Source organism: Rissa tridactyla, chromosome 5 (assembly GCF_028500815.1).
Source record: "Rissa tridactyla isolate bRisTri1 chromosome 5, bRisTri1.patW.cur.20221130, whole genome shotgun sequence".
In the NCBI taxonomy this organism is placed as follows: Eukaryota; Metazoa; Chordata; class Aves; order Charadriiformes; family Laridae; genus Rissa; species Rissa tridactyla.
This window is the reverse complement of record NC_071470.1, coordinates 24693154-24720501: the sequence shown is the minus strand read 5'-3', so window position 1 is coordinate 24720501 and position 27348 is coordinate 24693154. Positions and strand designations below refer to the sequence as shown.

Genomic DNA, 27348 nt, shown 5'->3' with positions numbered 1-27348 from the left:
TGTAGCAGCACTTGGTTCTATGTCCAAGACGCTACAGCGTGTTGCCTCAGCATCTGCAGGATTCAGGTCAAAAGCATCACTGGACAAGTAATAGGCCAACCTAGGCATGAGTTGTGCGGTGCAATCATGTAGCACATTGGCTAACTACGTTTGTTTTCAGAATGTAGAAAATATGTAATATGTAGGAAAGGTGTTAAACAAGGGACTCGGGAAGGAAGAGTAATATTGACAAGAGGAGATGCTGAAGGTCTGCAACCAATAGCATAAGAATCACTATCAGAATCACAGAGACCACATTATAAAGGAAAATGAGCATAACAGAGTGCAAGTGACTGTCAAAAGGGTAAAACTTTGTATTTTATTTAGTAGGGTGGAGAAAGTATAAAAAATAGTTACAGATTTGAGGACAGACTGAGACTGACCCTTTTCAAATTGCTGATGAGAGGGAAGATGCGTACCCACCCACTGGCAGAGACCATTAAGATGCTTTTGAAGACTCTGTTATTAAAGATGCATCAGAATGTGTCAAAACCGTCAAATCACTAATAAATTTAAGGTAACACAAAAGGCAGAAATGATACTGATTGATTAGGCTTCAGCAACTGAACTTCAGGGTGCAGTGCCAACATGACCCATGCATGGAAATAAAACCACAACTTTCACTTTCTGGGCTTGGCTCTGTATTGTCAGCATTGTCCCTGCCTGAAGAATTGATCAGAAAATACACAGATAGAGGAAGTGACACAATCTCCTATTACTGAAGAAGAATGTGTACGTGACAAACAATGTTCCATCTCATTGGTCAAGGTTTGCCTAGCCCCATGTATTTATCTGAAGGTCTGGAAGCGGCTATGGGGAAAATGACAAATCTTTCTGAAGTGTCAAGCTTTGTCACAGCTGATGGCACTCCAGCTGCTTTCCAGTCACTGTCCTGAACATGGAAAATTTGCCTCTCTAGACATGAAGACCTTGTTAAAGAAAAAGAAGCTAATGGTGGGGGTGAGAAATTTGGATAAGGGATACTGTAAATTCACACATTTGCCAGAGTGTACACAGCATTACTGTAGGAGCAAAACTGAATAATTACTGATGTCCTAAACCAAGAAACATTACAGAGAACAGAGGCTAAGGAAACATTCTCTAACCAGGTTTAATTTACTACCAAAAAGAAACCAACATAGGAGCATAAAAGTGACAAGAAATAAGGAATTAGATTCTATTATGGTGGAGAGGCTGTCTTTGCTGTCTGGGAAGAAATCACTAGAGAAAAAGAGAATGCTGGAGTACAGTGACTCCATATTAATCCAGATTTGGTATGGATATGAACTCATTGTTGGGGTTCTCCAGACAGGATGATGGGAAAAATGGAACTAAAACTAGCTCTGCTTATGTGAATCATCTGCACAGAAGATGCAATGATTTAATTCCTCTTTTCTAATAATGAGGGGGCAAATGCTTTTAGCACTGAAAATTAATTATTTCAGTAGCTATTTTCTACTGACCAGCAAAGTCCCATTCATAGAAAGCTCTATGTCCAAACGACGCTTTAAGTTAGTTCAAAACTGTCATATAGTGTTTCAGGATATCTTGTCTTCTATCGCAGATAAGGGAAATCAAACATTAACTACAGACTGATTCGCTTTAAGGTGAAGCTAAGAGAAAGAAACAAAAAGCAAGTTACTGCTACCTGCAGCTAACTTTGGAAAGCAATGGCAAGCCTCTAACAAGGCCCACTTCAAAGAACTCATAATTTTGAAGAAACATGGTAACATCTCCCTATTTAACTGAAAAGTGTTGAATAGTTTTACACCGAAATATCCTACTGCTAAAATTATTTTGAGTTCTGTCTACTCTACAGGGTGGCCCAACCATCAATTCCATCTGGTTTGCTATCTTTGCTGTGGCAAAGATGGGAAGAGCTGTTAGTACGCCAAACCAAACAGCTAAGCATCTTCCACTGTGCAGAGGGGAAGAAGAAGAGTCCTAAAAATGGAACCTGATCCTCCATACAAAAGAGTTTGGACCATCTTGCTACTCTGGTACAGAAAGCAATGAATATTGAAAAATATTGACTATGCAGCATCCTGAAAGTCAATGAAGAATAAAAATCTATCCCTCATACCATGATAAACTTCCTCATTATGTCTCAGATGCTCAACTATGATCTCCATCAGGAAAAGTAGCCTTGATTATTTCTTCTGTCAGGAGTAGCCTTTCAGTACCTGAAATCAGCTTAAATTTCAGTGGGAGTGACAGGTAACTATCAGAGGGCTCAATTAATCACACTCAGATGTACGAGTACACATGGCTACCACTGAAGCCAACAAAAGCCATCTCTCCAGGGAGGAGCAGGCTGAAGAGAGGCAGGGGGTCAGATTCTGGTCCTACTGAACTGAACTCAGGGCAAGGAGTAGCCAAGATAAAGTGATTTTACTGTCGTTTAAACTTGGAGACAGCAGGGAACTAGCTGGTTGCTCAGTTTTGCACCAAATTGCTGTTTTTCCTTAAATATGGTTGATTATTGATCCAAGGGGTTTTCTGGCAGACACAGTGAGGCAGAGTGGTCCTTGCCACCAGGGGATCAAGTAGCTGGCCTTCTGACTGCTTTGTGTTGCCAGAGAACCCCAGAGATGCCTATATTAGGGAAAGAATCTGACCCCAGGGATGTGAGCCACGTGAAAATTTTAATATGACAAGGAGAAAATATGAGTTTAATGTACTGAAGCCCAAAGCTTCTGTAAGCTAGTGGATTGCTGAATCAGTTGCTAAACAAAAATCTTCATTTCATTTCACTGATGTTAGCCTACTCTTCTTTTTTATCTGGGTATTCAAGCTTCCTAGGAAGTGCCTGCTTTGTGCTAACAAAAGGCCTATATTCTTTGTGAGGCTTCAGAGGAGACCTAGTCCTTTTCTATCTGCTGATCAGAAATCCAATAAAAATCCCTGCATGTTATTCCCAAGATACCACTTTATACTTCCTATAATATCAAATTAATTTCCCTAGCTTTAAAAAGCATAAGCTATCTCCTTATTGACTAAGGCACACTTTGTCCCAATTTGGGGTCTGATTACCCCTATATTGTGACTAAGGCAATAAACCTGACATTACTACAGTGCTGGTACGGTTCTGGAAATGACTGGGTGTTTCCCTATATAATTAGGATGTCAACAGTTACAGCTAGCAGAGTGGATAAACCAAGACCCATTTTCCAGGGAATCGACCCTCTGCAAGTGGAGTGGTTAGAAAAAGAGATAAACTCTGCAGGTAACTTAATTCATAACCTGTTCCACTGAAGCATCTGAACCCGGCAGCGGTTAGAAGTAAGGTACTAATGTAGAGAGACCAGCGGTCTGCTCAGCTACGGCTGTCCTGTTCCACAGGGACTCATCCTCACTTAGCACCTGGCAGATGGAAGTCTGCAAGACTCATGCTATCTCTAAAAACACGAGGCCAAATCTGAGTCCCACCGCCAGTGGAAGGATTCCCACTGACAAGATGGGGAGTTGGCCCAGGCCTTAAAAAAATCACATCTGGTCCTCAGGATACCCCTGCTTGAGGGTCATTCGTAAAAGCTGCACTGCAGAATGGCTTCTTCACATCTCTCCACTAATTTCCCAGCTTCCACAGCACACTGTGCAAGATCGCTTTTTGCTTGCGATACTTTAGGCTCAAGAATGCACCTTCTTTACAATGTAAGGAAAAATTAAAGCACCATAAGTGATTCAGGCCTAAAAGGAAAGTGAGACTTACAGGTACCTGACTTGATAGACTCAGGTTTGCAGCAGCTGACTTTTTCTTGCTGTTGGTACTATTTGCGTTGTTCCCAGCACTGCTGTTGGAAGTGCTGCTGGTAGAGTTTTTCCTTTTTCTCCGTTTCGTTGTCGGTTGTCTTGTGGGTTCTGCTGCAATAAATGGGAAGGAGAGCAAATGGCAGATACTGTAAAGCATGTGCTAAAATGATCCATACGCAGAAGTGCTGAAATACTTTTTCATCTAGTTTTAAGTTCCTATGTTTACTAGTAGTAGTACTAGTAGAACTAGCAGTAGATTTGACACACAAACCGTAGAATAATACTGGGACCCAAACCAAAGGAATCTGCTTTCAATTTTGTATAATGGACTAATGAAGTTTATTCTCCCAGCGTTGTCTATAAAGATATTAGAAAGCATTTTCCCACTGGGAGAATCATGATAACTATCATGATGCTCAAAGCGACCGTGTAACTTGCTGAAGGTCACACAGCAAGCAACTGTGCTAAACAAAAATCCAGGTCTTATTCTGATGTAGGGTACAGCCTCCACTGACCCAGCCAGGGGCAAGGGCTAAAGGCACTTCCTACTCTACTGCTGCCATCGATACAGCACACGAGCAACTACTATTTCAGTTCCTTCTACCTCTGCTGTGGGCTCTGTCTTTGAAACTGCGACTCCCAAAGGAACACGTTAGAGAGTACTGAATGCCAGTCCTCTGCGAGTCTTCCAAACTCAGACCAAATCAGGACAATTACACAGCTTTGCTTAAATTGGCAAATAACAGAGGGGCAATTGTACTTTGCAAAATTTGGCCTGGGCACCCATGTGAATAGTCTTAGATATACAAATCTTTAATAATCTGAAAAAAGAGAGAATTATTATTTTGAGGTGTAAGAGGAAAGCGATTAGGTCCAGGCCTGTAAATAACATTATATTAGTCTCAAAGACAATTAATTATGAATTGTAGCTGTAATTTCAAAGTCACAGCAGGAAGCTGAATTACACAAACGATGAATTCTAATGGAGCCAGTAGGCATTTTGCATTCCATCTACGCATATTTTTGTACTAAATTATACCCTAGTCATAGTGAAACCATCTGAATGTGCACATCCATAAATCAGTTGGGTCAGACTGAAATCATAAAACAACAGAATCATTTTCAGGCTTACTTTTGGAACAGTGCTAATTCTTCTTACTTTCCTTTGTAAGTAAATTTGCAGTAAATTTTCCCATTGTTTCTATATTAATTTAACTATAAAATACGTAGAATACTGGAAATGAAACATACCTGGTGGGGCCACCATTCTCTGCCATTTTTGAAACAAGCAAGTCTTCAAGCAGTCTCGAGGACTTAGATTGTAAGTTTTATGTCTTGACATCAGTTCCTGCATTGGCTCCAGTATTACACACAACTGGAAGAAAAAATCAGAACAGAATGATTTCATCCAAGCCAAAGACTCAGTTGATCAGTATTTACATAGCTGGAAAGTATATTCTTGGCTTTTTTTTTTAACCCTTGCTAACAGAGTATGCCTTGTAAAGCTCAGTTTAATCTGCACTGGGATTGCAGGATCAAAACTCTGAATTGAGAGAACTTTTGCTCACTATTTGCTATTGTCGTGCCATTAATTTCAGAGAGTGCAGTCAGTTAGAAGAGACTTAACTGAAAAATAAAATTACTGAAAAGAAAATTGGTTCTGTTTTACGTCAAACCAGGACAGCTGTTCTAAGTATTTAAAAAAAATAAAATATCAGAGAAACTTCAACTGTGGTCTTCCAGACTACAGAGATTTCAGAAGAGTAGAAAATTTTCATGCTCCATTGCCAAAGCCGCAAAGATGAATTAATAAATAATAAAATGCCCATAGCAGGTTATCGTTCCCGTATAGCAAAATGTACACACAGTGATCTTCTGACCTGCTGCACTCCACAGTGAAGACTTCTCATAAATGAGGGTTGTAAACATGATATTTAATCTTGCTATTGCATGCAAAATAATTCAAATTATTTTGTTCTTTTCTTGTTATGAGGACTATACATTCTCTTCTCATCACATGAATGACATGTCCAAGAAAAAAGAGAAGCATTTCATTTTCCTCGTCAGCTTTAATAATCTATTATGTTGAAGCTGGAGATTTCTGAAAACATGGAATTTCAAGCAAACCTCTTCTTTAAATAGAGTCTTATATATTTTTTATCTGTTCACTTAGTAATTAAAATCACTGTTCACCACTTTTTGCTCCTGTTAGCGCAGCAAATCTAGCATAAAGAACAAAGTGAGCTGGTTTCTATTCCCTCCTGTTTATCACCACAGAGTCATTTCCAGTCAGTTAAACCTTATGCAAAGCCACAGAAGACTACAGAATTGCACACATGTAATCGAGGGCTTACTCTTGCTTGCAGGATCCTTGGGGTTTTGGTCATCCTACATGAGAAGAAAAATTCCAGGCTGGCCCCTAGGTTCCACCTGAAATTTGCAGGGCTGGCACACGGGAGGAAAAGGTTCCTTACTTGCTAACTGAGCACATTTGATGAGGAAAAAGCTGACCCAGAGTAAACATGGAGCCTACGCCATTTTTAGAGTCACTTTTCAAAGCAGAACTGCATTGAGAAGCAGGTGAAGGTTTGGATTTTTTTAACCAACAGAAGCAAGGAAACAAGTTGGTCAAATTATTAGAAGTTTGAATGGCGACTGCAGAAAGGCATAACTTGAGTCTTGTTTTGAGTTATTTACTTAATTTTAGGAAGTCTTGCTGAAGGAGCATCTTGGATTTACTTCAGCTTGTGATGTTTTCTTTCCATGCTTTTACAAATATATGAGATATGAGGCAAATTATTCTCTCTGGGCTGCAGAGCCGATCAATGTTTGCTCCATTCTCCTCATGTGCACCCCACTCTCACTCATATAAATGGAGATTCCAAATATGCAGGGAAAATAGCTGAAAGGGAGCTGCCATGAGCACTAAGAGATTAATTCAGCATTTAAATATTATTGTGTATTGGCACTGCTTTTTGATGAGCCTTTCATTAACAGCAGTTAAAACAGAGATAACATAAAGCAGCAGGGAGAATGAAGAGCTTCAGTATGAGGAATTTTTTTTTTCCGACTGCAGAAATTGAATCTGCAGTTGCCTCATTGACTTTTTTCTTGCATAGACTTTTTACATATATTTTTGTAGATAAATATCTGCAAGTTAATCTAATAGACAGAAAGCTGCTATCAGATTGTGCACTTTGGGCTCAGATTTTCCTCTGGTTCAATATTCTACCAAAAATTAAGAGCACCAGGTCCTAAAGTATGTGCAGGATTCAGTTTATGCTGTGAAAGAGGTGTTGTATTCTGAGTTCTTATTCAATTTATTCTGAAACCTGCAGACACTTGCTCAGGTTTTGTCTGTGTGTGTGTGTGAGAGAGAAAGAGAGATTTGTGATCATATTTGACACCATTGCTTTGGTTCTCGGAAGTCTGGGATTCTGGCAGGGCTGCCTAAATTGTCTCATTATGAGCAGATACTAACTAGCATGAAAAAGATAGCTGTGATAATTCCTAAGAAACTGGTTAGCCAGGGCAGAACACTACACTCGCATAGCTCTACTGCTGCTGAGACTAAAAGTATGTAAATACACATGTATGGTCTTCCAAGATTTCCTTAGAGACACCTTATTCATGACACATTTACTCCTCCATATATATTTATTGTTGGCAACTAAGAGAATGTTTCTTCTTTATCATCTGGCAAAGATGTTTCCTATTGTGCATTAACCGTAATGCGAACTGAGGAGAACTATGCAGTCCCTGCTGTCTGTAGATATCTTGACTGCTGATCCTGTCTATAATCTCTTTCACTTCACACACAAGATTAAAATGGGATATGGACCCAAAACGAAGCAATGCCTGACTGATCTCACACACATGGACTCAATGACAAGCGCTGGGACCCCAACACTGGGACATGGGATGGTCTCATCTTCTGGATATTTGGGAGCTGTACAGGCTCGTGTGAATTCCTCTTCTGGTTTTGGGGAATTCACAACCATTTTCTCCCTCTAAAGCCTGCAAATTGTAAGGTCAGGTTTGGATGCCTGAATAATAGGAGGGCATTGCACTCTATAATGACAAGTCCATTTTAAATGCATCTAGCTTATGTGAATTGGGCACAAATGTAAAATGAACTGGATTAACAATGATTGATACTAAATCTCACAGTCTTTTTCAGTGACCTTTGAGACCTACTTGAAATCTAAAGTGACTCAAAACCAAATCCCTGAATGACGAAAAGATCACGGTACAATTTTCTTAAATCTGAGGAACCTACCAGTGATAATCAGTAGCTTGTTTTTTGCAAAAAGATGGATTAAAAATGTGGGGCAAGATGCATTTAAGAGCTAGGTTAACCAAAACCACCTGCCACCTTCAGCTGCTAGTGAGCAGGGTAACTGGCAGATTGGTTTGACTGCATCATTTTACAAAATGACTTCTTAAAATAAAGCTAATGAAATGTTTTACATACTCCTACATTCATTGGCACATAGAAGAAGCCTCAGGCTTAGCCTGCCTATTCCCCACAGATCACCTAATCTCAGTCTGTGAGATTCCTTTTCAAAATGTCTATTTTAACATTTTTTTCAAGCATCAGATAATATTAAAATGTACTAGTCTACTGTAGTACTATAATAATAATATTTGGAACACTAACAAAACCAACCTCTTCTACAACTATTTTCTGCACAGCCAGAATCAGTCACCCAGGAAAACACCCTAAAGACTTAAAGACTTCAGTGCAGTGACAACATATGCTCACAGAAATAATGTCCGTATTTCCAGGGACCCATAACCTTTAATGGCAATGCTTGACAAGACACAGATATTTCCAAGCTCCACGTTTAGACAACACAAAAGGTGGGACTCATTGGTCCACACATTGGTGTCTAGCACTAGCTGAAATGCCCTAGGTTATGCTGGATCTGATCCATCTGATCTCGCTTGCTGTCCCAGAAGGACACAAGGCTTCTTCTGGATGTTTCAGGTACCAGAAGGTGTCTTAAGTGTGTGGGTAACTGAACAAAGCTCAAAGTAAAAAGAAAAATTATGCTTCTTTGAGCTTTTAAAACTTATTTGGATTTGGAAGAATGTGTATTATAATAGATTATATACTTTCCCTCTGCAGTACTGAAACTTACTGAAAGGATTCCACATGATGCTTAGTAACCCAATATTATTAGAATTAGTTTCCAGTCATGTTTTCTTGTTTGAACTCATCACAATGATGTCTGACCATTACTGTGGAACCATTTCTATTTCACTGTGGATAGCTGTGAGTTGGATCCAGCGCTAGAGAAGAATACAACACTTTACAGTGAGAGAAGCCATTGGCATGAAAAGTTTATATTTGTGGGTGCATTTTGGTGCTGTATAGAGTGTCAGTGATTTTGCTACAGTTCCATATGGATCCTATGGACAATTCATCAATTACAGGGCTTGGATCCAACTTGAAAAAATGGTAATGTTATACCCTTGGGGCTCAGGGAAGTGAAAGTAGGCAACATAATAAAGCACATGTTTTTTTGTGTTAGTAAAACACATCTGGAAGGATTTGATTTATTTTATTTTTTTAGTGACTTTTTTTTTAGAGGAGAAGACTAGCATTTATAGGTTTCAAAAAACAGTGTGTTTTAAGAAGGGAGTTATATGAGGAGATACTGGAGACACTGCAGACAGGAGTTAGAGGGTTCTGAGAATACGGGTCCACACGTAATTTCCTGTAATACTTCAGTTATCAGCAGAGCCAAAATCAGCCTTCATAGGTAAGGGGTCAGATACAGCTCTGAGATCACTCCAATCACACCAAGAAGGGTTTTAGCCTCACGATTTTTGTTCTGACACCGGGTTTCTGTTCTATTCTGAGAATGCGTGCTGGTTCTGGTAGCAGTGAAGATTAGCAGAAAGACCAATGTAAAAGCTCCCTTTTACCTTACTTTTGCATACCATAAGCTTATGTATTCTATTGCTAATTTAATTAGCAATTACCCTCTTCAGTGAAACCTCTTGTCTCCATGAGAGTCTTTGCATTTCCAGTAGTTTGTTAGGCTGCCGAAGAGGTTGCGGTCCTGCCGGCTCTGAGCTGCAGGTGGCAGAGCTGGCCCAGCTACCAGCCTTCCCTGCTCACACACTAGGAGCACAAAAGAACTGCAGCCTTTCGGTCTTTCAATGCCTTTTGCATTTTAAAGAGAACTCAGTGGGTCTCAAGTCTTGCCATACTTAGGTGGTAAGACTGACATAAGCACCAAGCCAGTTTCTTTAAAGCAGGAAACGTGTCTGGTCAGTAAGTGCTGGGCTGCCAATGAGTCCCAAAGTTTACCAAAAGAAGCAAGTTTTAAGAATTGTCTCTTCCCACGGTTGCCAGTTTTGTCCGTATAAGCAAAAGTATCACTAACCACAATTAAAAAATTTTCATGGAGAGGTCACTTAAAAATGTTAATGTATCATGAGACAACATCAGTTTTTCTGAATTAAACTGCAAGGAACCTGATGAGAGTCTTTCCCAAAGTTTTACTCAAATTTAGTTTTAACCCTCTGGTGCTTGAAACTTCTCCTGGTTGCATGCCTGTATTAATCACTTGCAAATGATAGGAACTGTTGCATAGTCAGAGCTCACAGAGATTTACAACCCTTCCTAAAAGTGACAGAAAAACATTTGAATGGGAGTATTAGTCACTGTCTAATGTTGACAGTGAAGGTATACCTGGACTACACCGTGTAGCCTTGAAGCGGTTCAGTGCTTTCTTTTAGAGCTCATTTTTTATCCTCCACAAAGATTCTGAGTTATTAACTAACAAATCTGAACACAATGACGTTTTATTTCTATGATGAAACGCAGTCTTCCCTCGGCATACCCTGTATGTGATCTAGAGAGAGCGGCTCCAGTTACCACTGCCAGTGAAATTCTGGCCCCAATGCCTTTCCCTGTGAAAGGTTCCATTGACTCAGTGGGGCAGGATTTCTGAAAAGAACTGAACTGTCTCTGCACACTGTTTTATGGACGTCCACACATATGTATTTCCAGGGGCCCATGATATGTTACTGATACATCTATGATGAGGAAGGGGACACATTATGGATATTTTTTCAGCCCCTGTGAAAGAGCCATACCCAAAAGCCTGACTTCAGGAGTGGTGTCAGAGCCCTGTACAAGCCCTCTGCACTCCCAGCCGTGTGGCACTGAAACAGTAACGCTCTAACGCAGTTCTCAACACGGTTCATTCTTTGGTGTTAGGAATAGGGAAGGCTTAGAGCCGAGTTTGAATTTCTCTGCTTATGCTTGTTTCTCAAAATTAATGTAAGTATCATTCCTCTGCAGAACAGAGGGAGGAATTAAATTTTCCTAGGAACATATTGCTGCTTCTTTCACTGGCCGGCTTGCAATTCACTGCTCAAAATAGCTTGTGTTTTTTAAGAATCACATGTGAATACAGAACATTTTCATCTTAAAAAATGTCTTTGTTTTCCATTAAAAACATGGAGATATAAATGAGAAATGTTTTGGGGTTTTTTATGAACCAAAAGAAATGAGTTTTTTTCGGTTGGTTGGGGTTTTGTGGGTTTTTTGGGTTTTTTTTTACATACTTGTTTTTCTGGAGGCGATTGCTTTTGCTTTGTTCTAAGCTCTTGCCCAGTATGTCAAGTCAAATATAAGTCTCTTCCATCAGTGCGTTTCAGTGGATCAACTATATCCATGCTCCTTCCCTACATGACAAACTTTAAGACAAAGTAAGTGGTTTTGAGATTCCCATCACTCAACATACTACTCTTGCTACCTGCTTTCACTTTTTGAAGAGCCACTGTACACTCTTGCTGAGATGTGGACACTAATAAGAAATGTTCATTGTACATCCCGTGTAATGATACACACGGAATAAATAAATGATCAATTTTGAATTTTTGCAGTACTTAGTGTAACAAGCAGCAAATTCAGTAACCGCTTTGATTTAAATTATAGAAGTAGTTATTTTAACCTGACTCTTCAAAATCCAGTCTGCACAGGCTTATTTATTTCAGTGAAACCTTAGATGATTTTTGGGACAGAATGAAAAGGCAGCTTTTAACCCCAATAGCTTAAGTAGTCCAATACCATAGAGTAATCCCCAACTTGTTTACCGTGACTACTGTTCTCCTCATATTTCCAATTCCTTCTGTGCCAAAGATGTTTAAATTGGCAGTGTAAAAGCAGATTGAAGTCCTTGGTTTTGCTACATAGGTAGGGAACAACATGAGCTTTTGGTATCCAGAAGGAGGGGGGAAACTGCTTGGAAATACGATATAGGCACATCTACTGTATTTACTCCTAAATTAGATACATTTGCTTTAAACAGATAATAATGAAAAGGTTTAAAAACTGATGCTGAAATTTCATTCTTTAGGCTTTGACTTAAAATCTCATTGACATGAATGTGATCGCACCTCTCAAAGAAATTGTTTTAGACTAGTTCAGGGCTCAGCAAGACAGCGCTGCATCAGCTTGAGCTTGGCTCATATTTTAAGTATGTCTCCAAAACCAGATGGAGTGGATATTTTCTGTTAGCTTTAAAAAATGCAGAAACTCGTTCTGCAGCACAATACCATTGCAAGAACAGATTCTGTGACAAATTCCGCAACCTGAGATTAACTGGGTCTGGGGTATACTTAATAGCTGGAGAAGGTTCCATGTTTTGTGACTACTCACCATGCTGAGTCAAGAAATATTTATACTTGCAATCACCTAAGAAGCTAGGAGTTAGAATTTCCAGCTTAATGCTTGCAATATTAATGATCGTTAGCATCTAAAGCTTATTATTTATTATTTATACAATGCCAGAGATATACATGGATATATTACAAACTACTGAGCCCCTCGTTCTAAAGAGATTCCTATCGCAAGTAGATAAGAGGCAAAATACTAAGCCAGGAGTAATTTGGCAACAGTAAGGTATGCACATGAAAACAACAATTTCATGTAGCTATCTACAAGTCCCTTGAGGACTACTGATATATATTTAAATGGTTCTCACGTGTTGTCACTTGAAAATATGGCTGTTTTGCTATGCAGATTGCCTGCCGCACATTAAGCAAAATGTCATTCATTTCATTGATAATTTGGTTATTTAGGAAACAATATAAGATCAATTCTGCCACAAGGCTCCTGGAATTCACTATTTCTTTCCTCTGTGTTGCCAACCCTGCAAGACGCAGTGGGATGACATGCAACTACTGAAGCTCCATGCTGGATTCACTGGTAAACACTCAGCACTTCGTAATGTTTATTCATCCTATGCTCTGCCCTGAATGCCAGTCTAGGACTCTCCAGTTTCTCACTAACACCCAGAGGTAGCAAATGATTTCTCAATAATGCAGTATTCAGCTGCTCAATTGCTCCCAAGCTACATAGCTCATCATGTTTTTACACTGCTCTGTATCTGCAGCCATTTCAATTCCCAGCAACAGTGAGAATGGAAAGAAGCAGCATTCATTTCAGGTAAGGCTAAGCTTAAAAAAAATGTGTTTTTCCAGGCAAATACTATGAGTGGGTAGGAAACAGAAACAGTTCTTAACACAGCACAGCTATCACCAGCACTGCAGGTAATTCTCGTTAGTGTGTTGGACCCCGATTTAATTCCTTTCTCTCTCTCCTTCCCTCTTTTTTTTCTTTTTTCTTTTTTAAGCATATTGGCTAGCCAACACCTTCCATCAGTGCCATCTCCTCCACACACTCTGGAGCAATGCAGGTGATTATGGAAACTTTGCTAGCTCTTGTGGCCATTAATTCTGCCTTTCCATGTGGTGGCATCAGTGACAGCATCAAAGCCATTTGCCTGGTCAGCAAGGAAGCCAACCTCCTCTACAATTCAAAAAGCTTCTCCCTCCTTCTGGCATCCCACGTGGGAATTCAAGTTCCTCACTCCCTGCAGTGTGCTCATACTACCGAAAGGTCTCTGGGTTCAACACTTCTGTAACCAGAAGAGCATTCCTGTAAACGTCCTTGTTCTTGCAGAACTGCTGCTGAAATGCTTTGCAGATAGCTGAGCACACTCTCCCCTGAGGAGAACCTCATCTGAGGGCCTCCTTAGCATTCATATTGTACCAAACTAAGCATTTCTTACGCTGCACATGAGCAGTCTTAGTGACATCTTCAGTTTATATGTAATGACTGGTGGGAAGCACCTTCAAGGCGCCATGTAATGAATGCTGAACTGGGCAGATGTGCTCTCCTTTCCCTGTCTGAGGGGAAGCAGTCACGCTGGAGCTGCATGTGTGGAGACGAGTTTGACATCTGCCTTATTTAGTTATCACTTGGCAGTACGCTCATCATTACAGCATGTGCTGGAATGAATTCTGTTTCACAATACACTTAAGCATTAAAAAAATGTTTTAGGCTTCCCAGTCATTGCTGTAACTATTTGATGACCCTCTCCCCTCGGACTTTTTGAAAAAGTAGCTCTTTTTAGTTTCCTTGTGATTTTCCTTAATCTTTCTTTTTAGATCTATAGTTTATGGGTTCAGAAAGGAGCTCTATTGTTTGTATTTTTTGCTTCTCTCTTTGAAGTTTTAATACTGTTTTTAAATAGATTTATATTTTTTGGCCTCTTGGCAAGAACTTTGCAACTTTAAATTATTCACTCTTCCTCTCATTACCCATTAAAAGAATGTCTTTTCAGTAAATGCTCTTTCTCCTATTCACCCTCTGTACAATGGGGAGATGTTTTGAAAAACCCTTCCTTCAACAGCATCACACAAGTCTTATGAGCTTTTAATATTGTTTGCACCAGCTGGACTCATGCCTTTTCCTACTTCCTACACCAAAGTGAACAGTGAATGTTATCTGGTTCCTTTCCTTTTCCCCTGATGACAAATCAGGCAAAGTAGGGGCAGTTGGTTTCAATAATACAAGTAGATATTCCTGGAATCCCAATGGCAGAGGCAAACTGCATCCAGTTGCTCTATGTATTCGCAGCTAATGAAAACAAAAGGACTTGCAGGAGAAGTCTCATCTTCCTCCTGATGGGCTTAGTTCTGAAGGCCATGAAAACCCAGAGTCTGAATAATTCACCACCTAACTCTTCCTTATGGACCTCCTGGTGCAATCTGGCCTCATACAAAGTATATAGATTGATGTTTTCTGCAATAAGGTCGACCTGCTTGAGCCTTCTCCTTGAGCAAAGATCCTAACTGCAGAAAAGGATCAATACATCAAATCACAAGCCTGTATCATAATGAAAAGTCCTGTACAGCCCATCATATTGTGTGATTCTTCTCGCACAACCATCCGTATATTCAATGTTCAATAGGCAAGATTTGTCTTTTACACATCTCAGATCAAAAGTAAGCTCTTAAATGATTTTGAGAGACCATAAAATTTATCTTTGTAATTTAATTTAACATTAGTGTTAAATTATATTGCAAAGTGCATCATGTTGACTGCATGATATGATCCTTTGTACTGCACTTGGTATTACGCTGAGTATCAGTTTTAGAGAGCTTGTCAGGACAAAATTAAATTTTAATGTAAATCAGAACAGATTCATTGATTTCAGCCTATACTGGATTTGGATGGAATTCCACCATTATGTGGGGGTTAAGGCTGGTCTGTAGTAATTAAGAGGAGGAACTAATCACTTTGGACCAAATATTTTTTACTTGAGCCTTGTCCTGTGAACTATTCTTTCCTTTTTTACATCCAATTATAGGTTATGAATTGACACAGAAACCCAATAGCTGTTGTTTTTTACCTCACTGTGTTTCGGTGGCCTGGTGCAAAGCACATGACATTTGAAAGCTTTCTTAATTTCATTTTCTCTAGGTAGTTCAAAAATCATACAGCTTACAATTTATTCTCATTTCATTATTATTGCCTCTGCTCCTAACACAATCACCAATTTTATTTCTTACACGGCACCGAGTTAAGAACAAAACAAGGGTGACTTCGGAGACTGTTGTGCACTTCAACAGAGGTTCGTTCCTCTCTTATTCTTGGCCAAGTGCAGATATTTAATAATGAGAATTCCTTAATAATCCACCATCACAGCCAGTATCTTTAGGAAACAGCATCGGAAAGGTCTATTTCCCTGTTTGCCATCTCCCATCACTATCACGTGTGATGTTGCTGCATGACATTTCCTTCCTCTCTGTTTCTCCAAAGGCAAACAAGCTACTATTCAGCAGTTCTGAGTCAAATCCTAACACCTGATATTTCTGATATGCAAACTGTTAGCTTTTTCTATTTGTGCAACAATGAGACCTTATCAGTTTTGCCGCTTTTCATTTTGACTATGAAATGCATCCACTATCACTCTTCACCTGTGTCCCTGGCAGCTCCCTTAGGTTCAGATGGAATCCGGTATGTTGTTTGTCTTGTTCAAACTATTGCTGATTCAAAACAAATCACAGCATTATAAAAAAGATCAAGAGTGTAGGGACTGCATTTGAATGCTGACAATTTTTACTGTGCAGCTGTACTACAACTTGGAAATAAGTTTAGGATTGTTTTCAAGGTGAAGTGGTCTGGAGACAGCAAATGCTACCTTAACGGTATTGAAAGCAGAACAAAAGGAAAGGCTATGCCGGGTCAAAATACAAGTCCAAAAATTTAGTGGTGAGGTTGAAGTCTTATTTTAGTGCATGATTTCTCGAGGTTACTTCAAAAATATGTGCCATAGATGAAGACACTCTTTATACTGAAAAACAAAACATCACCTTCGCCTTTGATTTTACAAATTCACTTTTGTACATTGCACTATTTTCAGGTTTCCTTGTACAAGAAATCAGCTTTCCTTCATACACTAGATACACATGAAGATTCATACACACTGAGGCAATACCACAACTATGATTCATCCTTCAGACTAACATGTACATAGCAACTCTAATCTTATTTACAACCATGCAAAAAGAAAGCTTTTTCCAGAGTATAAGCAGCTAGCTCTTCTGTGTCATGAATCTCTTCCCCCATCCATATTAAATCCTCTTGTTTCTATACTGCAGCTCAAGCACAAATGCAGTGTTTTTCACATAACCAGTTCTATTTTTAGCCTGAATTGTAGGAAGTCTGCAGCATTAATAAATGGAATAGAAGTACAGAACTACACCGCATGGTAATGTGCCAATGCAAAAGCTAGCTTGGCCTTTAGCCAATGAACTGTGGTTAGATGTTAGAGCAACGAAAGTAAAAACACCGCTTATAATGGAATGATTAATAAGCTGACAAACTTCCATGCATTTATTTCATACTTTTTGAATGCCAACCTTATTAATACCACCATATTCTCTATTTTATTAGTGATATCTCTCCGCCTGAAGCATAGAGATATATATATGTATATGCATTTTTATATACACAATTGAGGTTTGCTTAATTCTGTGTTCAAACAGAAAGGAACAGTATAAGAAGCAGATGATAGTTCACAGTGCAGAGCTTGACATAGGACAAAAGGAATAAGGAAGGAGCTTTTCTTTATAAACTAATAAAGTAACTCCACTAGACACAAAACCCATTGTTTTGTTATTTTCTCTTCTATTGACTCTGCAATTCCCTTGTTTTGTACCAAAATTATGAAAGCAAAAATCCTCCAGAGCCGTTACACAGAGGACAAAAGTTCACAGTTCTTACAGGGACGCAGAGTCTTCTGTAATCTCTCCACTTCTCGCCCAATCCACAAAACTTGTCCCAGCACTGTTACGCTGTGGACAGATGGATGTTTATATAAAAGACCTTATGCCTCAATAAAATTCCATTTTTGAGTTATATAAAAACAGCAATTACTGGAAAATGGAACTTTTTAATTAAATGTATTCGAAGAAAGTAGGGATTAATGACTTTAAAGTAGAGAGTATTTAATGCTTGCACTCATAGATCATCCACTAGTCAAGCTGTATTATCATCATCAGGCAACGATGCTTTTAAGTATTGATAATGTGTGTGTTAATAATGCTTAAACTGTTTTCATAACAACATAATTAATAACATAACTAATGTATACTACACCTATAATTAAAATAATGTTTTGATAAACTTAATTCACAGCAACATCCTCAAAATAAATAAGGATACCCTTTGGATCAGGCTAGTTGTCCCTTAGCCCAGTGAATTGTGGATAAGCTGCATTTTGAATCTTTTTGGTAATGTTGATGTAGTAGGGTATGGTTCCTGATAACTGCCCCAGAAAAATGTAGTAACTGTCCATCTGATTCTCTGATTTGCAGGTAAGAAGGAAATTATTACTTTGCACTTCAATTAAATACAGGCAATAAAACATGGGCAAAATTATTTACTGGTTCTGACATTGTGCCTGCACAGATCAGAGCCTGGGTTGTGCTCATCTTAAACACTAATCTCTAACTCTGTTCTTCACACGGATCAAATACTGTATGGTGAGTACAGAAACCCACGCACAAAAGTCAAAGGAGAAAAAAAGAAAACACTAACATTAGGTTTGTTTTTCTGTTAAGAATTCTATGCAGGTACAGCAAAATCAATACTTTTCCTTTGACTGTACACAGTGTACTCAAGCTGTTCTGTCAGGATCTATAAAAAACTCAGAGATGGGATTTAAGGTGGGTGGATCTGACGGTCAGGTGGAGGTATAATACACCGGCATGCATGGCCCCCACTTTCCAGAACGACCACATCTTGTAGCGCCATGGGGTCATCGTGTGTGGCGATGGCACTGCCTTACACCACCCGCTCACACAGGTGCTCACTGGTCTGTCGGTGCTGTGGAGATAGTCCCCAGGGAAACACATCTAACGTCCCCTCTGAGAGGGAAAAGTACCACGACACAGCCACTGTAGCCAAACAGGGACAGTCCAGCCTCTTCCCACCCGTCCCACACTGCAGCACAGCATAGACAGAAAGATGGAGAAGTACCAACAAAACTGACAGTCGCTACGCACTTAAAAAAAATCAGATTGCCCGATCTGCATGGTATCTTAATAAATTAGATACCGGATCATTCAACTGCTTTATAACACATGATGCTGTACTTGACCTCCCCTGAACTAATCATCTGTGACGTGAAATGACTAAGATCTGTGCTCCCTCTTTCCCCATGTATGTAAAGAAGTGACCTAAAAAGCAAACAGGAAAAAACAATCTTCTTAACCCTTTCCCTGCGTCTGTTTTTCCCTCCTCAGTCTTTTATAAGCCTGTCCTGTGCTAGTTCCTGAGATGCACCAGCATCTTCACACGCTACTTGGTGTGGCTGCTGTCTGGTCTCGGTGTGTGTCTTGATAAGTCTGTGCTGAATTTCTGGGTTAGTTGTACAGGTGAAATGGAAAAAGGAGAGAGCAATAACACACAATTGTTTCACAAAAAGAAACCTTTCAATGGTTGTCAAATTACTTAATCCACAGACTACTTAGATGAATAACTGAGCTGCCAGCTGAAAAGGAAATGTATTTTCTGGAAAGTCTTTCAAATGCATCCATTCATTTGAAGTTCTCAATAATAGCAATATTGAAAAACGTCTTCTGTGTGTGTATCGGTGCTACCAACTGCACTGCAGCACTGCTCTCACTGCCGTTAACTGTGCAACTGAGGTCGTGCTTCAGCAGCACAGCAACCCTGGTGTTAAAGCTCCTGGGTACCAGTGATGCAGAGAGCTGTGTTTGCAGAAATTAATTTGACCGGTTCAAATTTTTTCAAAAATATTTCACAGATTACTTTTCTGTCAGCATGCTTCATGCCACACAAGGAATCTTCTGCCAGTTCCATTCCAGCATCAGATCAGGTACTGCCCAGCACAAAGAATAAAGTCAGCCTAAATTCCATAATGGATGGTCTGCTAATATAACTGAAATGTAATTTTGCTCCCATCTGATCCAGGCTAAGTTTATATGGCCTGGTGATCCAGCGCACAAGGATCCATTACTAATGGGTATGGAACCACAGACTTATGGGTACATTTATGGTCCCAAATAATATGGGTGAGGCCCATTCTCCAGCCTTCAGGGCATGTGACAGAGCAGCTCTTGTCTGCATATAGCTAAACTCTGCCTGCTGACAGCGGAGGGTGGCCCCAATCGCACTTCTTACTGGAAACCATCCCTTGCACAGGCTGCTCTGAGAACGGTACCAAGGCATGGTCTGGGAGAGAGCGAGGTGGCATGGGACAAACTGTCTGAGAAAACGTGCCAACGGCTCACCTGGGTGGATATTTATATGCCAGCTCTTGACTCAGTGCCATAGCTCTGTTTGGTTTACAAGGGAAAACGCAGCCAGCGAGACTTATGCCAAGAACGTCATCTACCTAATGACAGCTGCAGGCCTGGTGACTGGAATGTACTGTTTGTTTTCCATGGTCAAGAGGAACTGGACTGGACAGACCTACATTTCTGGATCGGGAAGCCAAAGGCTGTGATGGCTTGCAGACAGTACTGTCCATACACTACTGGTGCATACAGAGAGCATGCAGTGGTCCTGCTGCTGCTGGGGACAGTGCAGCTGTTATTTCCAGACGGGTCACAATGTCCCCAGAAGCTCACAAGACACAGTGTCTGTCTCTGGAAACTCTGACCACAAAAACAATTACGATTTGGCTTTTTATACTTTATTTATAATAAAATATTTACAATTTACATCTTCTTACATGAGCAAGGCAATGTGAATTTTACTTCTGGTACAGGATTTGGGTAATTTTGCCTATGGGAACACATGAATTTTCTTCAGGTAGTTCAGTGCTTTTAGAGAACAAGGACAGATTTTGAACTTTTCTGCTAGTGTGATCACAGTAATGTATCTTCTATCTTCAAAACAGCTTTTTAATGTGTTCCAGCCAGGACTGAAAATACCACACAAGTCACAGAACAATCGTCAAATTTTCATTATCACCACTAGTGTCAGGAGAAGTCAGTTTTATGGGGAAGGAGTTACTGAGACCTTAAGATTCCTGTGGTGTTTTCTTTTTTTTTTTCCCTGAGAAAATAGCCTCCTGATAGAGCACACGGCATCCAGAAAGACCTTCCAATGGTTCCCTGAACTACTCTATGTCCCATCTATATAATAAGGAAACTAATAATTCCATAATTCAAAATGGGTACTGTGAGGATACTTTCTGCTCTTGCCAAACACCAGTTATGTCTCAGTGAAATGGAAGCTACTGGGCTCAGTCTGGCAGTAATTCAGTAAAATGTAATGGCCTATGATATACACAAAGTCTGACTAGATTCTCTGCTAATGCCTTATGTCCTTTTACACCATCTATCTATGAATCAATGATGCTTTTATCAGTAATTTTAAGGTGTTCCAATACCATAAGAACTGAAAATTAAACTATCTGAAGAGTTACTACTTTTTACTGTATTTGTTTAAGAGACCTTTTAATTTTTACAGTCACGTTCCAAAATATTGCCCTATTCAACACCAGAGGAAAGGACACAGAAAATTCTTTCCCTCTTTTTTTTCCTGCAGCTAAACCAGAATTTTTCTGTTCTTTAAAGATGGGATAGTAGTTGCAGCTCTTGTATGTCATCTCACAGAGGAAGCCATTTATCACCAAGTTAAAATTCTGTGCAAATGCCTTTTGACTTCCACAGCCATTATCTTTTGTGGCACAGATTGTTAAGTGTAATTATTACCAATTAAATAAGTAATAATTCAATTATGTTTCTTATAGCAATTTATATTACAAAGGAAAAACTGTAACTTCCAATATTTAAGCAGTCTTGACAAAGAGAAATAAACACATATTTTCAGTGGTTGAAAAGGGTTGGTATATGCTAATATGCCATATGACATTCAGAGAGATGCACAAGCACTTCCCAGACTACTGGAATACTGGGATCTTTTTTTCCCTATATTACTGTTCCTATGTTTGGCAACGAATAAATCCAATATAATCTTTTGACTATTGCACATATTTCACAATAGTATCCGAGCGACCGAGTTTCTCAGCTTTTGATCATGTTTTGCAGGAAAGCATCCTCAGTAGCATCATTGATCCAATGATCATCTGATCCAAACACCTCTCACCTGCTCTCATCAACACAACAGATTCTTAGTAAACAGCTGCATTGTCTAAACCATCTAAAACACAGTCAGTCTGTGGCTGTATCCTGGTGACTGTGTCCAAGCCCAGACTTTGCATGTCCTCACTCACAGCACCCAAGCATGTTCGAAAAATCTGTGATTCTTATTCTCTACATAATAATTTCCACACTTGTGTTTCCTACCATTAAATAGCAATTCCTATCTGAGTCTGAAGTAGACAGAGATAATATTAAGCTCCACAGCCTTCCCCACTCCTAAAAATGGTAAATGAAAAAAAAATCAAATCTCTGAGGTCTAAGAAATGACATCATTCTTCCTTCCCTTTCCTGGCTGCAGACTTGTAAGCACCCAGATTTTTGTTTTCATAGCTTTCTGAAACAATTTTCTTTTTCCAAATGTATCTCAACACACAGTCCCATGTGTCTACTATCCTTTCCCCTTCTGATACTTGGTTCAGCAGATGGTGCAAATGAACTGGCATATACAGTATTTGCTTAATCCTGTGCTCCTTTGAATTGCTGTTTTGAGACTAATGCAGCTACTTTATTATTGTGAATTGTCTGCATTATGTCCTTGCCTATGTTGTTTGATTTATCTTGTTCTTCCCAAGTGGGTTCATTCTGGGAACTGATGATGAAGAATCACACAGCTTGCACATCCCTTTAGTTAGCTCCAACAAAAGGTGGAAACTCTTGCTAAGAAATTTCCTGAAGTCTAAGAGATGACACAAGGCATAAAGCACAGCCAGAGCTAGAGATTTCCAATCATTAAAAATATTCTGAGATTGAATGGGAAAAGCCTGAGATCATTATGGCATGTCAATTGATCAAGACATGAGGAGAAATTAGTCTGCGCTGACCAGCAAAACTTTAGCAGGAATACACTGTTTCAGACATATTATTTTTAAGGTTTTAACTAGTTTTGCAAACTGCAAAAGAACCCTAGTCTCAGTGTTCTGGGAAGCAGTATGGTACGTGCACCATGCAGAAAACATTTATGGTATGGAAAACATGAAAAATGCTGACAATGTTTTTATATTCACTAGGTACACCCCAGTCTCCCCAACCCTTCAGTAATCTGTGGCTAAGTGGAGAAATGAGTTAAACTCTTCTCTTGTTGAGAAACAAGAAGACTGCAAGTGTTTGTATCCAACCGTATAACCTGTGATTGAATGACCCATCAAATATTGAATAAGCTGCAACTTCGGAAAAATCTTGTTTCAGAGACATTAGTACTAACTGATTTTTCTCCCTTCTCCCTCTCTCACAGAAAGCCAGGCCAGAAGAAACCATGTGGAAGTTTTAGGAAGGGACAGGATCCAAAGGACACTACACTAAGGCTGCTGTTTCTTAGGTGGCAATGCCAGCTTAAGAAGCCCCGTGCTGTCCCCACTGCTGTGCAAGCCCAGCCATTTGTGTGGCTGTACAGCTAAGCAACCAGGGGAACACATCTGTCAAAAAAAATAACCAAGGGAATAGGCAGAAATGTGGGCAGAAATGTGTGGTTGAAACTGGTGATGTGGGAGAAATGTTGCTTAAGAAACTGGTGCAGACGGCCAATCCACGTGTGGGTTTCTGAAAGCAATTGGAGAAGATTTTCTGCTTGGTGATAGACAAAGGCATTTTTAGGACCATGTTCTGAGCCAGATCCTTGCTGGCTTGTTTAAGGAAAGCTATCTTACTTTAGCTCTCATTACTGCTGATTATCTCAGCTCCCCAGAAAGGTTCATTCTGTAACAGAGACTGATGGTACTGTGCATGTTTGTGGCTCTCAGGTCCACACTCAGAAGAGCTCTTGGGGATCACTCTTACTCCACTATGTCTGGGCTGCATAAGTATGATGACATAACAGCTGGGAAATAAATCTCTTTGGCCAGAAGCCAGGATAGATGACAACAGAGAAAACTACATTTAGTTCTATATTGCATTTAATTATTATTTTTTTTAATCTGTGTATGACTCTTCTAGTTTTCCCAGTAGCCAAGTATGGCAAAGAGGAGAAAGTGGTTTTTAGAAGAACCATTTTCCTGATGGAATTCCAAAGAATGGTCATTTATCTGGCAGGCTGAGCTAAAGCAGGTTTTCTTCTGATTGTGATAGAAGCTGCCCCCTGATACTGGCAGAGTAGCAGCACTGGGAATTCACTTTCTTCAAGGGTTTGGTATTATAGCACCATGTAAAATATTAGGGACGCGGAAACAGAGCATGGATGTTCAGCCACTTAAGATTCAAGAGACTGTGTCAAATTATTCCCTGAGCCTTGATACTCTAACAGTATTCTGTCTGATCCAGAGCTTAACATACCTCTGGGTTCATGCCAGGATGGGAAGAGGCTGCATGTGGGAACAGATAAAGTTAAATCTTTACTTTCCATGGCAATCATTTGTAACCCTCAAGTCTCCCCCATACTTATTTTTTTTACTGCCAAGAAGGCAAATTAAAACAGGCTGGCCACAGGAGGAGCACGGGCATAGCTGAGGTTGCACAAGCCCCTCTCCCAATCACAGGGCTTTACTGTGCGCCCAATGCTGTATCCACTATCTGAGGAGGATCAAACCCCTATGCCAATACTGGTGACACCAGTGGAGTCACAGGCTTGCACAGCCCCCTATGTCTGGCAGAGGAAAGCCCATCTTCTGGGTATGGCCATGTCAAAAGATCATTTGGGGGGGATTCCTGGAACTGTTCCTCATGCGGAGAGGTCAGCTTGTGTCTGGCTGACAGGGCGGGAAGCACCCAGCGGACTGTCAGCTCTGTTGAGTAATGGGGGCAGCAGGCAGGGCCACAGTGAGCTGCTTCACCCTGCCAGCACAGCAGGGCCCTTAGCCAGGAAAACTGCTGTGTGTTTGTTACAAGAAGTGTAAGAGGTCTAAATCAAACATTCAGGGAATAATCTAAATCATGAACGCTCCCTATCATTTTATGTGGGGAGATCAAGCAACACTCTTTGCTGCTTACAGAAGAAAAATACACAGAATCTCTGTCACAGTCTATAGGTAAGACTTTGAGCTACCTAAGAGCCTACCAGTAAAAAGAAGCACTATTTTTTTTCCTCTTATTGACTACAAAATAGCCCAAGGTCACCAATAAGCAAAATGAAGGCTCAAAATACCAACTCCATGTGCCCGCTTGAAACAAAAGTTAAAATTATATCAAATCAACAATAACTCATTCCCATGGTGTTCCACCTGCCCTCATTAGGTTATACAGAACAAATGTCAAAGAGATAACATTCAGGAAAAAGGTGTTCTTCTGATAAGGAAAATAGCTTTGTAGAAGTTCCTTTGGGGGGAAATAAATAGTCTTCCTTCCCTTCTTTTAAAAACAGACCAGCTGATCTATTACTAGATTTGTGAAAAGTTTCACACAACAAGGTCCTTAAACTGCTGTTATACTTCACTTGTGTCTTGGTAAAATAACTTCATAAGGTCCCAAGATTATTATCTCACAGTGATTTCCAGATAAGACTTGCAGTTTACATGTACAAATATTTTTTTCCTAATTGCCAGCACTGCAAACTCTTGCTTGGAGTTTGGAAGTCAAGCTGTGTTCCTTCTGTCTCATATATCACCACAAGAAAACACTGCACTCAGCGCTTAACAATTCTGTTGTAAAGTGCAACTCAGGAAAAACCCCTCTAATCTTTGCAAGCCACACGACTTTGCAGCACTAACAAGAGAAATCAAAGAGTAAATTCTTACTTTACTTAGGCAGGCACATAAGGACCAGAGGTATTCAAGAAGGAGCTGGCATTTTTTTCAGATTTTAGTCCCATTTTGTGGACTCAGGTATACATTTCTGAGTGTTACGGGTTCTCCACAGCATTCAGGAGCTCTCCTCACATCCTGGAACATGTTGTGTTATGTACCAGTTGGGCATTTTGATGCTTGGCCGTTACATGCCTGCCTCCAGTCTAGGTAGCTGGCCTCTTCCAGAGAGGCAAGTAAAGGTATTTCTCTCACTACCAAAACTGTATATGAGAGGGGAGTGAAAAGAGACTGCCATTTCTCCTGCTAGCTGACACAGCGAATTGTTATTACCAACTGTGATCCCAGTACGCAGGAGAACAACAGTAGCATTTTCCTGTGACAGAAAGAATAGGTACACACAAGAATGCGTTTCTGTTAATATAGAAAAAAGAATGAAACAGTGGTAACGGTATCTGGCAAAAAATTAAGAAAGCTGGTCTTCAAGCTCATTCTTGGTCTATGACCATGGTCCTACCACTAAATGAAATGTCAGGAAAAAAAAGGATCCAAAATTACCTACTTTAAACATTCAACTTCAAGAGTATGAGCCCTAAAAGCCCTGCTGAGGCACCTGTGTTTCACCTACCTTGGTTGAGGTGAGCCTGGCACATCCTCAACCATTTCAGAATTCACGAAATAGTGTGCTTAAGCCCCCTGAAGCCACAGCAACCTGAATAAACTAAATGTGCCAGTGCTGTTCTCTGGCAGTAAGGCCAACTGGCAGGGAATGGCCCACCTGCATAATGTTAAACATTCTCATGTACCAAGACAGGAGACCACATACAAACTGCCTTCCAGCAGTGGCGTCTATATCATGCCAACTCCTGAGCTGTGCCCAGGAATTATTTTAGAGTCAGCAAAGCAGGCCAGGGATAGCTCCAAAAGAGTATAGACATTGCATTCAGGTACCTAAGAACATTGCTAGATGATGTTTAATATACAAGGATGGACATAACCTCAGGGTCTTGAATGGACAAATGAGGTCTAAGTCTGACAGACCTGGATGGTTTAAGCACATAGAAGCACAAATTGTGTACACAGAAGAGCAACCACTGGCACCTTCACTCCAACACGCTGTTCAGTGGCTCCTTGATAAAAAAATGAATCCTGAGAGCAAAGACTGGAGCACAGAAGTCCTCATTCTTAGTCAGTCATGCTCCCTATCAGCTGAGACAACCTGGCTCCTTTGTGTACTCTCCTTTCTGACCCAGGGAGCCATGCCCTCCTGGTTGTATCATGGCCCAGCTTCAATAGGTTGCTCACAGCACACACTATTTTTTTAGCCTGCTCACAGTGCATCAGCCCGTCAGGCTTTGAGCTCCCTTAGGTGAAGGAGGACATTGACCCATATGTCAAGATTTCTGGGCAAGGGTTCTGGAATACCGGATAAAGCCAGGAATCATTTACCACCTCCAATGCTGTGCTGTAAAAATAAACAAAAGAATGGCTGTCTGAAAGCAGCATGGCACAGATCATAGAATCATTCTGTGATTCTGTGATAGAATCATAGAACAGTTTGGGTTGAAAGGGACCTTAAAAGGTCATCTAGTCCAACCCCCCTGCAATAAGCAAGGACATCTTCAACTACATCAGGTTGCTCAGAGCCCTGTCCAACCTGACCTTGAATGTTTCCAGGGATGGGGCATCTACCACTTCTCTACACAACCTGTTCCACTGTTTCACCACCCTCAGCACAATAAACTTCTTCCTTATATCTCGTTTAAATCTTCCCTCTTTTAGTTTAAAACCATTACCCCTTGTCCTATCACAACAGGCCCTGCTAAAAATTATGCCCCCATCTTTCCTGTAGGCCCCCTTTAAGTACTGAAAG

General features: G+C 40.2%; 1 protein-coding gene across 14 annotated transcripts in view; it reads right to left on the bottom strand.

Moving 5' to 3' along the window:
• Positions 1-27348, bottom strand: part of LDB2 (LIM domain binding 2) — a 220902-nt gene that overhangs the window by 6646 nt on the left and 186908 nt on the right. For 8 of the 14 annotated variants that reach the window (XM_054204263.1, XM_054204266.1, XM_054204268.1 and 5 more), the window contains 2 exons: positions 5044-5167; positions 3752-3903 (listed from right to left, as the gene is read on the bottom strand). In XM_054204263.1, the coding sequence (XP_054060238.1) occupies positions 3752-3903; positions 5044-5167 (276 nt within the window). The remainder of the gene's footprint in view (positions 1-3751; positions 3904-5043; positions 5168-27348) is intronic. The other 6 variants (XM_054204272.1, XM_054204261.1, XM_054204274.1 and 3 more) reach the window with 3 other exon arrangements.